Source organism: Coregonus clupeaformis, chromosome 20 (assembly GCF_020615455.1).
Source record: "Coregonus clupeaformis isolate EN_2021a chromosome 20, ASM2061545v1, whole genome shotgun sequence".
Classification (NCBI taxonomy): Eukaryota; Metazoa; Chordata; class Actinopteri; order Salmoniformes; family Salmonidae; genus Coregonus; species Coregonus clupeaformis.
In genome coordinates, this window is record NC_059211.1 from 38,364,816 (window position 1) to 38,378,755 (window position 13,940).

Genomic DNA, 13,940 nt, shown 5'->3' on the forward strand with positions numbered 1-13,940 from the left:
CGAAAGTATTCACCCCCCTTGGCATTTTTCCTATTTTGTTGCCTTACAACCTGGAATTAAAATGGATTTTTTGGGGGTTTGTATCATTTGATTTACACAACATGCCTACCACTTTGAAGATGCAAAATATTTTTGGGGGTGAAACAAACAAGAAATAAGACAAAAAAACAGAAAACTTGAGCGTGCATAACTATTCACCCCCCCAAAGTCAATACTTTGTAGAGCCACCTTTTGCAGCAATCACAGCTGCAAGTCTCTTGGGGTATGTCTCTATAAGCTTGGCACATCTAGCCACTGGGATTTTTGCCCATTCTTCAAGGAAAAACTGCTCCAGCTCCTTCAAGTTGGATTGGTTCTGCTGGTGTCCAGCAATCTTTAAGTCATACCACAGATTCTCAATTGGATTGAGGTCTGGGCTTTGACTAGGCCATTCCAAGACATTTAAATGTTTCACCTTAAACCACTCGAGTGTTGCTTTAGCAGTATGCTTAGGGTCATTGTCCAGCTGGAAGGTGAACCGCCATCCCAGTCTCAAATCTCTGGAAGACTGAAACAGGTTTCCCTCAAGAATTTCCCTGTATTTAGCGCCATCCATCATTCCTTCAATTCTGACCAGTTTCCCAGTCCCTGCCGATGAAAATCATCCCCACAGCATGATGCTGCCACCACCATGCTTCACTGTGGGGATGGTGTTCTCGGTGTGATGAGAGGTGTTGGGTTTGCGCCAGACATAGCATTTTCCTTGATGGCCAAAAAGCTCAATTTTAGTCTCATATGACCAGAGTACCTTCTTCCATATGTTTGGGGAATCTCCCACATGCCTTTTGGCGAACACCAAACGTGTTTGCTTATTATTTTCTTTAAGCAATGGCTTTTTTTCTGGCCACTCTTCCATAAAGCCCAGCTCTGTGGAGTGTACGGCTTAAAGTGGTCCTATGGACATACTCCAATCTCCGCTGTGGAGCTTTGCAGCTCCTTCAGGGTTATCTTTGGTCTCTTTGTTGCCTCTCTGATTAATGCCCTCCTTGCCTGGTCTGTGAGTTTTGGTGGGCAGCCCTCTCTTGGCAGGTTTGTTGTGGTGCCATATTCTTTCAATTTTTTAATAATGGATTTAATGGTGCTCCGTGGGATGTTCAAAGTTTCAGATATTTTTTTATAACCCAACCCTGATCTGTACTTCTCCACAACTTTGTCCTTGACTTGTTTGGAGAGCTCCTTGGTCTTCATGGTGCCCCTTGCTTAGTGGTGTTGCAGACTCTGGGGCCTTTCAGAACAGGTGTATATATACTGAGATCATGTGACAGATCATGTGACACTTAGATTGCACATAGGTGGACTTTATTTAACTAATTATGTGACATCTGAAGGTAATTGGTTGCACCAGACCTTATTTAGGGACTTCATAGCAAAGGGGGTGAATACATGTCCACGCACCACTTTTCCGTTATTTATTTTTTAGAATTTTTTGAAACAAGTTATTTTTTTCATTTCACTTCACCAATTTGGACTATTTTGTGTATATCCATTACATGAAATCCAAATAAAAATCAATTTAAATTACAGGTTATAATGCAACAAAATAGGAAAAAACGCCAAGGGGGATGAATACTTTTGCAAGGCACTGTATTCCACATTTTGTTGTGTTACAGCCTGAATTCAAAATGTATATATATATTTTTTTTTACCCATCTACGCACAATATCCCACAATGACAAAGTTATGTTGTTATACATTTTAGCAAATCAATTGAAAATCAAATACAGAAATCTCATTTACATAAGTATTCACACCTCTGAGTCAATACATGTTAGAATCACTTTTGGCAGCGATTACAGTGCTGAGTCTTTCTGGGTAAGTCTCTAAGAGCTTTGCACACCTGGATTGTACAGTATTTGCACATTATTATTAAAAAAATTATCCAAGCTCTGTCAAGTTGGTTGTTAATCGTTGTTAGACAGCCATTTTCAAGTCTTGCCATAGATTTTCAAGGCGATTGAAGTCAAAACTGTAATTAGGCCACTTAGGAACATTCAATGTAAACTTGGTAAGCAACTCCAGTGTATATTTGGCCTTATGTTTTCGGTTATTGTCCTGCTGAAAGGTGAATTTGTCTCCCAGTGTCTCTTGGAAAGCAGACTGAAGCAGGTTTTGCCTGTGCTTAGCTCTATTCCATTTATTTTTATCCTAAAAAACTCCCTAGTTCTTACCAATGACAAGCATACCCATAACATGAGGCAGTTGCTCAGTGTTGGATTTGCCCCAAACATAAGACTTTGCATTTAGGCCAAAAATTGTATTCCTTTGCTGTGTTTTTTTTTACAGTATTACTTTAGTGCCTTGTTGCATACAAGATTGTTGGATTTGCCCCAAACATAACACTTTGTATTCAGGACATAAAGTTAATTTCTTTGCCACAATTTTTGCAGTTTTACTTTAGTGCCTTATTGCAAACAGGATGCATGTTTTGGAATATTTTTATTCTGTACAGGCTTCCTTCTTTTCACTCTGTCATTTAGGTTAGTATTGTGCAGTAACTACAATGTTGATCCATCCTCAGTTTTCTCCAATCACAGCCATTAAACTCTATAGCTGTTTTGAAATCAACATTGGCCTCATGGTGAAATCCCTGAGCGGTTTCCTTCCTCTCCGTCAACTGAGTTAGGAAGGACACCTGTATCTTTGTAGTGACTGGATGTATTGATACACCATCCAAAGTGTAATTAATAACTTCACCATGCTCAAAATAATATTCAATGTCTGCTTTTTTACCCATCTACCAATATGTGCCCTTCTTTGTGAGGCATTGGAAAACCTCCCTGGTCTTTGTGGTTGAATCTGTGTTTGAAATTCACTGCTCGACTGAGATACAGGTTACAGAGATTAGGTAGTGTGATGTCACGAGAGGCTGTGTCCTGGAGGGACGTTACATCCCCCTGAGATGGCTGCAAACCCAGACAGCTATGGCTCCATCTGCTGGTATGGTCGGGAACTCCAACCCTCTATGGCCAATCTTCCCACGCAGCTGAAACCAATCAGGAGCTGATGAGCTGAAGGTTTGTTGAAGGGAAGAGACACGGTCTCCAAGCGGGGCTCTCTGGAGGACAAGAGTGCTGCCCGTCCACTTCCATGAGGAATATAAGGATTTGGAGATACTTACCTTTGGGAAATACTCACCTTTGGATATATGCACCTGTGGAAATACGTGTGGGACATTTGGAAGGACGTTTTGCTGGGTTGGCCACTAGCTGCAACGTGGAATACAGTAAGACTGGGGAAAAGTTATTTGAGCGAGGGAGAGTTATGATTTTGGATGTGGAAGAGACATCCCTGAACTGTTAACCCTTAAAGAGCCACCAGAGAACAGAATTGTGTTATACTTTCGTTAGTTTCCCAAGACCTTTAATAAAATCCTTGTTTTGGTTGAACCTGGTCTCCTTGCACTACTTGAGCAATCCCGCTGAAAGCTGTGTAGCCTCTCGTGACATCACAGATGGTGGAGAATACAGGCACGCCAAGCGTTAATAGTGCATGTCAGAGGAGGATACCGAAGGTTTGATCACCCAGTTTTCCAAGTTGGCCGTAGGCTCCCCGCCGACTGAAATGGAGGACATATTGAAAGCCCTTGTTGCTGGCCAGCAAGCCCAGATGCAAGCAACCGTGGCTCTCTTGGAGGAGCAAAAGAAAGCCAACCTTCTGAAGGCAGAGGAATTGCAGTTGCAGAGACAGAGGGTGGTCCAAAATACCCGCCCAATAAAGGCAAGTGACTTTATATCTAAGATGGGAGCTACCGATGACATTGAGGCATACCTGCATGCATTTGAGGCCACGGCCACTAGGGAAGCCTGGCCCAAGCAACAGTGGGTTGGTCTGTTAGCCCCCCTTTCTAACCGGGGAATCGCTGAATGCTGTCCGGGACCTGGGCCCTGACCAGGTTACTGACTATGATGCCCTGAAGTCTGAGATCCTCAGCAGATATGGACTCACAAAGTTTGGTATGGCCCAGCGCTTTCACAGCTGGACCTTCCAACCAGACCAACCTCCTCGGGCGCAGATGCATGAACTTGTCCGAATCGCAAGGAAATGGCTGGATCCGCAGAGGAATACAGCAGCGGCGGTGGTGGAGGCCGTTGTGGTGGATCGTTACTCTACGCGCCTGCCTTATGAGGCAAAACGGTTCATCAGTCAACAGGCCTTGACCACGGCTGATCTGACCGTGGAAGCTGTGGAAAAGTACCAGGCCACAGCGGAGATGCTGAATGCTTCCCGAAAAAGACCCCAGGAGTGCGGCCCCACCACAAATGGGAAGAACCCGTCCAAAGGACCCCAAGGTCTCGAACCCAGCCACGTCAGGACTTATCCCGGCTCCAGGGGGAGCCAGAAACCAGGCGGGTCCAAGAAGAGTACACCAGGAGGGGGGAAACTCGACAGTGTTACCGGTGTGGGGAGATGGGACATATCTCCTGGCAGTGTGGGAAACCAGCCGATGAACCTATGCCCACTGCGGAGTCCTCCAGCTCAGCACCCACACACCGTTTTGCCTCGCTCTTGGGAGTCGTAGATGGCGGCCCAGATCGACCCCCACCTGCCCGGTAACTGTGAATCACCATGATGTGGAGGCCTTACTGGATTCTGGTAGCCGGGCCACCCTGGTGCGTAAGGATTTGGTGGGCCCAACGTGTCTGACCCCCGGGAAAGTCCTCCCAGTTTCCTGTGTCCATGGGGACACCAGAGAATACCCCATTACTGAACTTACAATGACCAGCACACGGGGAACCATACACACGACGGCGGGGTGGTTGATTCCCTCCCCGTCCCTGTCCTAATTGGACGAGACTGCCCAGCCTTTTACCCACTCTGGAGAGAGTCTCAGGAGAGGATAACCCGAGTACCTCGGAAACGGAGAGGCAAGACTCATCCTGGGAAGGCTCCGGTGCAATCCTCCGAGTTACTCACTCCCGCCCGGGCTCTGATAGGGATGGCAGGTGCCCAGACCGACACCGAGACTGGTCCGGATACGGGAGAAGAGAACGCAGCCCAGGAAAGTGCTCCGTTCTCCAGTGAAGAAGACGTCCCAGGCACCCAAGAGCTTCCCCTCTCACAGGCCAGTATGGTACGGCTCAATTACAAGATCCTACTCTTGCAAATGCCTTAAGAAATGTGCAGGTATTAGAAGGTGTAGTGTTAGGTGATAAGACAACCCCTACTTACCCCCATTTCGCAGTAAACCGGGGTTAGTATATCAGATAGTCAAGAAAAATGAGGAAGTGCATGAACAGCTCCTCGTGCCACAGCCCTATCGGGCCACAGTACTCAACCTAGCCCACACACACCCGCTAGGGGCCCACTTGGGGGTAGAGAAGACTAAGGAAAGAATCATGCAACGTTTCTTTTGGCCAGGAGTACACAAAGAGATAGAGAACTACTGCCGTAGTTGCCCTGAGTGTCAGCAGGTTGCGCCAAAGCCCACATATAGAAACCCGCTCATTCCCTTGCCCATTATCGAAACTCCTTTGAGAGGATTGGATTAGACATAGTCGGGCCCTTACCGAAAAAGTGCCAGGGGACATCAATACATTCTGGTCATTCTGGACTATGCGTCCCGGTACCCGGAGGCCATTCCGCTGAGGAAGGCTACATCCAGACAAATCGCCAAGGAGCTGTTCCGTCTCTCAACTAGTCTGGGAATCCCAAAAGAGATATTGACGGACCAAGGGACTCCATTCATGTCCAGGGTGATGAAAGAACTCTGTGCTTTACTGAAAATCAAACAGCTGAGAACCTCGGTCTACCACCCCCAGACAGATGGCCTAGTCGAACGTTTTAACAAAACACTAAAATCCATGCTGCGGAAAGCGGTAGGGGAAGATGGGCGCAACTGGGATCAGCTGTTACCATACATATTATTTGCGGTGAGAGAGGTACCTCAGTCTTCTACTGGTTTTTCACCCTTTGAGCTCTTGCTTTCCTACAGACCCAGAGGACTGCTCGACATCGCCAAGGAGGCCTGGGAGGAGCAGCCATGGCAACAGCGGACACTGATCGACCATGTAGGGGCTATGAGGGAGAGAATGAAGGCCATCTATCCCATGATGCGGGAACACCTGGAGGCCAGTCAGCGGCAACAGCAAGCCTCCTACAACAGATCTGCTCAACCCAGGGAGTTTAAGCCGGGGGACAGAGTGCTGGTCCTGGTGCCAACCGTTGAGTGCAAATTCCTGGCAACCTGGCAAGGACCATATGAGGTCATTGAACGCATGGGAGAAGTAAACTACAAGGTGAGGCAACCAGATAAAAGGAAAACTGAGCAGATTTATCATGTTAACCTTTTAAAGAAGTGGCACGCCAGAGAGGCGCTGTTCAGCTCTCTACCCCCACAGAGACCCAGGAACCGGCGCGAGAAGAGGTTCAGCTGGGTCCAAATCTGTCCCCACATCAACGACAGATGGCCCTGGAACTCGTGGAGCAGAACCAGGATGTCTTCTCCTCCCTTCCCGGTCACACAGAGGTGGTCCAACATGAGATCCGCACCATGCCTGGCCGAACGGTAAACCAGCGCCCGTACCGCGTGCCAGAGGCTCGTAAAGTGGTTATACAGAAGGAGGTAAGGAAGATGCGGGAGTTGGGAGTAATCGAAGAGTCCCACAGTGCCTGGGCAAGTCCCATCGTACTAGTTCCCAAGCCAGACGGTTCAGTACGATTTTGTAATGACTATCGAAAGTTGAATGAAGTGTCTGAATTTGATGCATACCCAATGCCTCGTGTCGATGATTTAATAGACTCCTTGGGGCATGCTCGTTTCCTAACCACTCTTGATCTCACAAAGGCTACTGGCAGGTGCCCTTGACCCCGGCGTCTAAGGAGAAGACAGCCTTTGCCACCCCCGGGAGGGGCTCTACCAGTATACCCGACTTCCGTTTGGTCTCCACGGGCACCTGCCACGTTCCAACGCGCCTGATGGATCGAGTCCTTGCGCCCACAAGAGGCACGCAGCGGCTTATTTGGATGATGTTGTTATACAAAGTCAGGATTGGGCCAGCCACCTACCCGGGTACAAGCGGTGCTGGATTCGCTCAGGGAAGCAGGGCTCACGGCAAACCCGAAGAAGTGCAAGGTGGCCTTCAGTGAGACAAACTACCTGGGGTACACCATTGGGCGGGGGTTGGTCAAACCACAGGAAGCCAAACTGCGGGCCATACAGGACTGGCCGCAGCCCATCAACAAGAAGCAAGTAAGGTCATTTTGGGCCTCGCTGGATACTATAGACGCTTTATTGCAGATTTTGCTACCATAGCTGCACCGTTGACGGAGCTGACGACCAAACGCCACTCACGAATGGTGAAGTGGAACCCTGCGGCGGAGGCGGCTTTCCTCAACCTGAAGCGAGCACTCTGCTCCAGTCCGATCCTGGTGGCACCAGACTTCAAGAAGGAATTCATTGTCCAAGCGGATGCTTCGGAGGTGGGTCTGGGTGCTGTCCTCACCCAGGCACATGACGGTGAAGAACATCCCATTCTCTACCTAAGCAGAAAGTTACTTCCAAGAGAGAAGAACTATTCAACGGTGGAGAAAGAATGTCTGGCTGTAGTCTGGGCCCTGGAGTCCCTTCGGTTCTATCTCCTGGGCCGACGTTTCATGGTGGTATCTGATCACGCCCCTCTGCAGTGGATGGCCAAGAACAAGGAATCAAACAGTAGAGTAACCAGATGGTTTTTGAGCTTGCAACCGTTTAACTTTTCTGTTGTCCACAGGGCTGGCAAGCACCACGGCAATGCGGACGCCCTCTCCCGGCGTGATGCCTTCTTCGCTGCCTTTACCCCGACGAGGACGTCGGTCCCGAGGAGGGGGATGTGTGATGTCACGAGAGGCTGTGTCCTGGAGGGACGTTACATCCCCCTGAGATGGCTGCAAACCCAGACAGCTATGGCTCCATCTGCTGGTATGGTCGGGAACTCCAACCCTCATGGCCAATCTTCCCACGCAGCTGAAACCAATCAGGAGCTGATGAGCTGAAGGTTTGTTGAAGGGAAGAGACACGGTCTCCAAGCGGGGCTCTCTGGAGGACAAGAGTGCTGCCCGGTCCACTTCCATGAGGAATATAAGGATTTGGAGATACTTACCTTTGGGAAATACTCACCTTTGGATATATGCACCTGTGGAAATACGTGTGGGACATTTGGAAGGACGTTTTGCTGGGTTGGCCACTAGCTGCAACGTGGAATACAGTAAGACTGGGGAAAAGTTATTTGAGCGAGGGAGAGTTATGATTTTGGATGTGGAAGAGACATCCCTGAACTGTTAACCCTTAAAGAGCCACCAGAGAACAGAATTGTGTTATACTTTCGTTAGTTTCCCAAGACCTTTAATAAAATCCTTGTTTTGGTTGAACCTGGTCTCCTTGCACTACTTGAGCAATCCCGCTGAAAGCTGTGTAGCCTCTCGTGACATCACAGTAGTTATTAAAAATCTTGTTAAACACTGTTCTTGCACACAGAGTGAGTCCATGCAACTTATTATGTGAATTGTTAAGCACATTTTTACTTCTGAACGTATTTAGGCTTGCCATAACAAAGGGGTTAAATACTTATTTACTCAAGATATTTCAGCTTTTCATTTTTTATTAATTTGTAAACATTTCTTAAAACATACTTCCACTTTGACATTATGGGATATTGTGTGTAGGCCAGTGACACAGAATGTCAATGTAATCAATTTTACATTCAGGCTGTAACACAACAAAATGTGGAAAAAGTCAAGGGGTGTGAATACTTTCTGAAGGCACTGTAGCTGTCTTTGACTGTTGTCCCACTTCTGTAATGAGGTTATGGTCAAAACAGACAGTTTTGCCTACTCAGGGATAGCAAACAGAACTGGATCGAAAAGGTATTTAAAAGGTGTGAAATCCCAGGTACTCTTGATTTAGCAAGCTTGTATTTTGCACTTTTGGGACTATTTCATTGGTTCTATTGAGCCTGACAAACTAAGTATTTAAATTGTACATTTGTGTTCGACCCAGGTACGATAGCAAGACAACGACCAGACTGGCAGCCAGGTTGTCATAACAATGCCATAGGATCACCATACCCTAGGACCCTTTTAGACCATGGATGGCCTGGAGGGAGTTTGCACACGCATGCTAAAAACGTCCTTCCTCTTTTCCATGGTTTCCATAGTGACCCTACGTGACTCTGGCTAAATGAGAGAGATGTGTGTGAATGAGCAAAGCCTGAGTGTGTGTGATCTCCGTCAGGTGGGAGCCACTATAGCAATGGTTGTGAAATACTAAACCCCCCCCACCCCACCCAGGCTAGACAGGTCTTGGGGCTCTCATCATGTTATACCGATAGAAAAACGGATGCTTCGTTGGCCAGATAGATGGACAGACAATAGAGTTAAATAGATTCCCCCTGACCTGCTGCTGTAGTCAGTGTGTTGTATGGCACTTTCATATGTAATGTAAATGTTAATATGCTACCTTCTGGGCTCTAAATAGCTCTTTATCTCTGTACAAGTCTCTCTTAACCCTTAGATAAATCCGATCATGTGCAGGTGGTGGTGATGGTAGTCATGGTGCTGTCTTACCACAGAAGAGATGGCCACAGTTGGTCTGTACGGGGAAGCTGGCAGTTTGTAGACACACAGGGCAGAGCCAGTCTCTGTGGCCCGCGGATGGACAGATCTGAGAGGAGTTCTTGGGAGAGAGAGGAATACATTGGTACAGTTAGATAGGTAAGTATAACACCAGTTTCTGTTTCTCCTCTGCACTTAATTGATCACTAAAGAGAAAGGCAGTCCCATGTCTAAAACTGGCAGACACTGTGGCCTTCAGGAACATGAGATACACACCTCTGGAATAGCAGTGAAATAACAGAAACATGCACCAGGGAAGAGATGAGGCCAAGGTCCTATAAATGGACCTCAGTGGACCTCATCATAAGGAAATATCAGCTCTGAAATGATCAAGGTCTAAGTTAGCTTGCCAGCTGGAGGGAGCCCTACCATCCCCTCCTTCCCTCCAGACTGCCTCTCTTCTAAGCATTATTAATAACAGTAATTGTTATTTGTAAGAGTAAGAGTTATTATCAGTTAATAACATTAATCACAATAAAACAACTAACAACAATAACAAACGAAGACAGTGACATTACTCCGACATAACCAGGAATCATATGGGTAGAGCATCTAAACTTCTCTGTCCAAAAGAACCATGTTCTGTTATGAATGTAACAAAAAGTACAATGTAATTACACTGGTCTTTGTAGCTGCAATAATTTTAGCACTATGGAAAGTATGGCCACTATTTCTCCTGATTCGTTACAGACAGTCATTTATAAATACAAAAGACATGCAGCAAAACTTTGCTATACTAAAATCAATGTTTTCTAATGTCAAAAATGATTGACATTGTGGCATGCATCGATTGACACTGCAGTGTGATTGTAGTGGTTGTCACATGAGGGCTTAGAACCCTGCCCCCTAGCATTCTTAGATGTTAGGGGTCATCCGTAATTGACCCAGTGTGTGTGTGTGTGCGTGTGTGTTTGTGTGTGACCTCACCTTGCTGTAGGTCACATGTTTGAGGGATGTTCGGTCCTGTGTGTGTTCTGAGGATGATCCTAGGTGACCCTGACCCACTGTGACCTCAGGGAGAGGGTCACATCTGGAGGAGGTGGGGGTGGGAGAGGAGATTGGGGAGAGGAGGAGGGGGGGACATGAATTATATTGTGTTAAGGCTCAGACTGGCCCCACTTTAAATGGATTTACTCGGTGCAGCCAAATTCTGGCGTGCAACAATTCATTTAACAAACTATCAGCCACCATAGCTGTACAACTTGTTGCTTGTTGGAAGTTGCAGTTGACACTGAATGAAGTCAGTAGATAGTTTGTCCAACATCTATACATTGTCTATAGAGGACAATACACATATTTTGCAACCAAACTGGGATCTTGTGGCTATTTGCCCAGTGCAAGTTTTGTTAGTTGGTAAAAAGCTAGTAACCAGATACTAGATACCCCATCATGTTCCCCCTATACCAAGTACCCAAACTAGTTAACTGTGAAAACCATCTGGATTCCAGATACACACCACCCCAAGCTACCAGACCTTTACAGTCTATTTACCAGACACCCAACCACACCTATACTAGCAGCCTCTGTAGTGTGTGAGTGGATGGTGTGTAGAGGAGAGGGTACAGACCCCCTGTTTATATCCAGAGAGAAGAAGACTTACCTGGGATGAGAGCTGTGTGAGGTGTGCATGGTCTGATTCATCTGGCAGCTAGAAGTGTAGGTCTGGTAGCTGTAAACAGACAGTGAGTGTCTCCTAGACACTCATGAGAGTGTGTCTCTGTAGAGTGTGTGTTTCCCGGAGAGGCTAGAGAAGGAAATGCTTCCTGACTGCATCACTGTACACAATAAATCTGACTGGTCAGTTAATCATTAACACGGCTGCCTGCCTGGAAGAGACCTAGAGACCACCAGTGCACGTTATTGATTGCAGTGAATGTCAATGTACTAGGATGACATAACATAAAAGCAGATTCTCTAATATGTGATAGATGTGATTGGTAAATGTTATTATAACATGAAATCAAAAAGGGCTCTAAACAAAAACCAGGCAGCGTTTCCGTGGCCATTCCCATCTCCAAATTCTATTTTGATCATGCGACCACCCACACAAGTTCAAAGCTATCCTGTTTGGCCCCTCCTTTTCAGTCTTAATAGGTTAGTGCCAACTTGGCAATGATTTACTGTAAGTTTACAGAGTTTAAAGCCCCGGCCCACATACTTTACCATAAAATACCAGCTCTGTGGTGAAATAGAGTTGTGAAAAACCTTATTGTTGTCTATCAATCCATTTGTATTGGACTCATAGAGATGTATAGAGATCTTTACTTTGAAATAAGCTGTTTTAGCATGGACATTGCCATTAAGGGCTTCCACCATTTTAAAGTAGTCAACTGGGTGGGTATTCCTATGGGTTGAAGCAATCAGCCAATGATCAGAGCATTGTCATCTTCTTCAAATTGGGTTGTATGGTTTGTATCTGGCTTTAAGCAATATCAGCGCCATCTAGTGGCCACAATAAATGAATAACACAGAAGAGTTGGTTCAAGACTCCTGCACTGCAAGTCCTGGTAAATCACCAATTGCTTTACACTTTTTTAAAACACAAGGGAAGAAGAAAATTGACTACTTTAAAATTAAGAATGCCTCAATGGCGCTGCCCATGCTTTCACAGATGCCATAATGGCACAGATACAAAGTTGAGACCTCTTTCCATCTCTTTGAGGAGCACCCCAGTTGAAAGGAATATCAAACCCTCTAAATTCACTAGGATTGGTACAAATGTCATCATAATAGTCTTAATACGTAGGTCTGTCACATTCGTACTGGTAAAGATACCGTAGATACAGATTAGCACTGCCCAAGGTCAAGATTACAACTGAATTCCCACAGTCTGCCAAGCTAATGAGTAATAAGGAACTGTTATCAGCAAGCGTATGTTTGCAACGTGAAAATATTCACGTATAATGTTGAACTGTTTTGTCTGTTACAGCGCTTCAGACTGTGTCCTTGAATTCTGCAAAAATATGCCAGCAAACATTTACACAAACGTTCACCCTACACTTCTCGATCTCAAGGACAGGATCAAAATGCCTCAGAATGTCTAAAAATAGCAGGAGTCGATCGATGTGGCAGGGGTCAGGGGTCAGGGGGTGAAAGCTGAGCTAACAGGCTAAGAGTGACTTTGTTCTCCCTCTGACACAGGGAGAGAGAAAGAGAGAAGGAGAGAGAGAAAGTGAGAGAGGGAGAGAGGTTCTATTCTAGCTAGATGGGCCACTGGAGGTGGCTTAAATCCAGTGTCATGTCACTAACACACACACACACACGCAGTTTGTCCCACATTCCTTACTAAGGCATCGTGGCTGGCCATCGAGTCCAAGTCAAATAAACATATGACATTACAAAAGACTAAGCATGCTCAATAGAGAACCTCAAATGAAATCACTTTTTAGTCCAGGAGTAGACTGGGTCTGGGAACCCGGTCCTATAGGTGTCAGCAGCTGATAAACAAACAGGCAGTGATCTGTTGAGTCAGATAAAGTGTATTAACTGAGTATGAGTTCAAAGCCTTTACCTATCTACCATGAAGATTATTTTGGGGGTCAAGTGCTTGAGGAAAACACTTCAGTGGGTCCACATTTTGACTCATGGGGTCTGTGCCACCAGGTATGGTAAAGGAAATAGACCCTGATTTTCTTGTCATGAAACCAGAGTTTCCCTCCTAATCTTAACTGTGTCAAATTAGACTGTAATAAAAAGTTAATTCCTCACATAAGAACACACACACACACACACACACACACACAAGTGAGATTCATTAACCATTAACATGAAGAATAGGATTGTGGGTAGCTGACTCAAACTACTCCAGGGTAGTTCAACTAGCCATTCCTTTGAATTTGTCTACACCTGACCTCAGGTTTATTGTACAGGAAATGCAATGTATGAGAGGTTATGGTAAAACAGAGATTCAAGTGTGACACTTTCACAGTGCTCTTCATGAGAATCATTCTAAATGTAAATCATTGGCTTACCTGTTCACTTTAGATTTGCCATTCAGATGTCACTAACCAGTCACTAACATATACACACAGTATCCCACACACATACTGGGTTCCTTCTTGCTTTACTTTCTGACTTCCCTAGTGAATCTTACTTGATTGGATAGGTAAGCTATATGGTAAAGGCTCTATATTACCCATATGATTTTAATATCGACCAAGTAGCCTAACTATCACTGTTCAATATCGGTGAAGAGAAGTCGTGAAAATACCGAGAAAAGGCAGCAAGGTTTTAGAATGGAATCCAGCTCAGATAATTGAGGCGTTCAGCAAATTCTTGATTCCGCTCTGTGATTGGCTCCACATAGACCTGTC

At 45.8% G+C, this 13,940-nt stretch overlaps 1 protein-coding gene across 2 annotated transcripts in view; it reads right to left on the bottom strand.

Moving 5' to 3' along the window:
• The window catches only part of LOC121533360 (E3 ubiquitin-protein ligase RNF170), a 22,683-nt gene extending 8,805 nt beyond the window's left edge, over positions 1-13,878 (bottom strand). Inside the window, exons 1-4 of one of the 2 annotated variants that reach the window (XM_041839221.2) lie at positions 13,599-13,878; positions 11,228-11,402; positions 10,555-10,657; positions 9,580-9,688 (exon numbers count right to left, since the gene is read on the bottom strand). In XM_041839221.2, coding sequence (XP_041695155.1) covers positions 9,580-9,688; positions 10,555-10,657; positions 11,228-11,268 — 253 coding nt within the window. In that variant the 5' untranslated portion in view covers positions 11,269-11,402; positions 13,599-13,878. Of the gene's footprint in view, positions 1-9,579; positions 9,689-10,554; positions 10,658-11,227; positions 11,908-13,598 lie in introns of those variants that run through there. The other variant, XM_041839220.2, reaches the window with a different exon arrangement.
• Between the last annotated feature and the right edge of the window lie 62 nt (positions 13,879-13,940).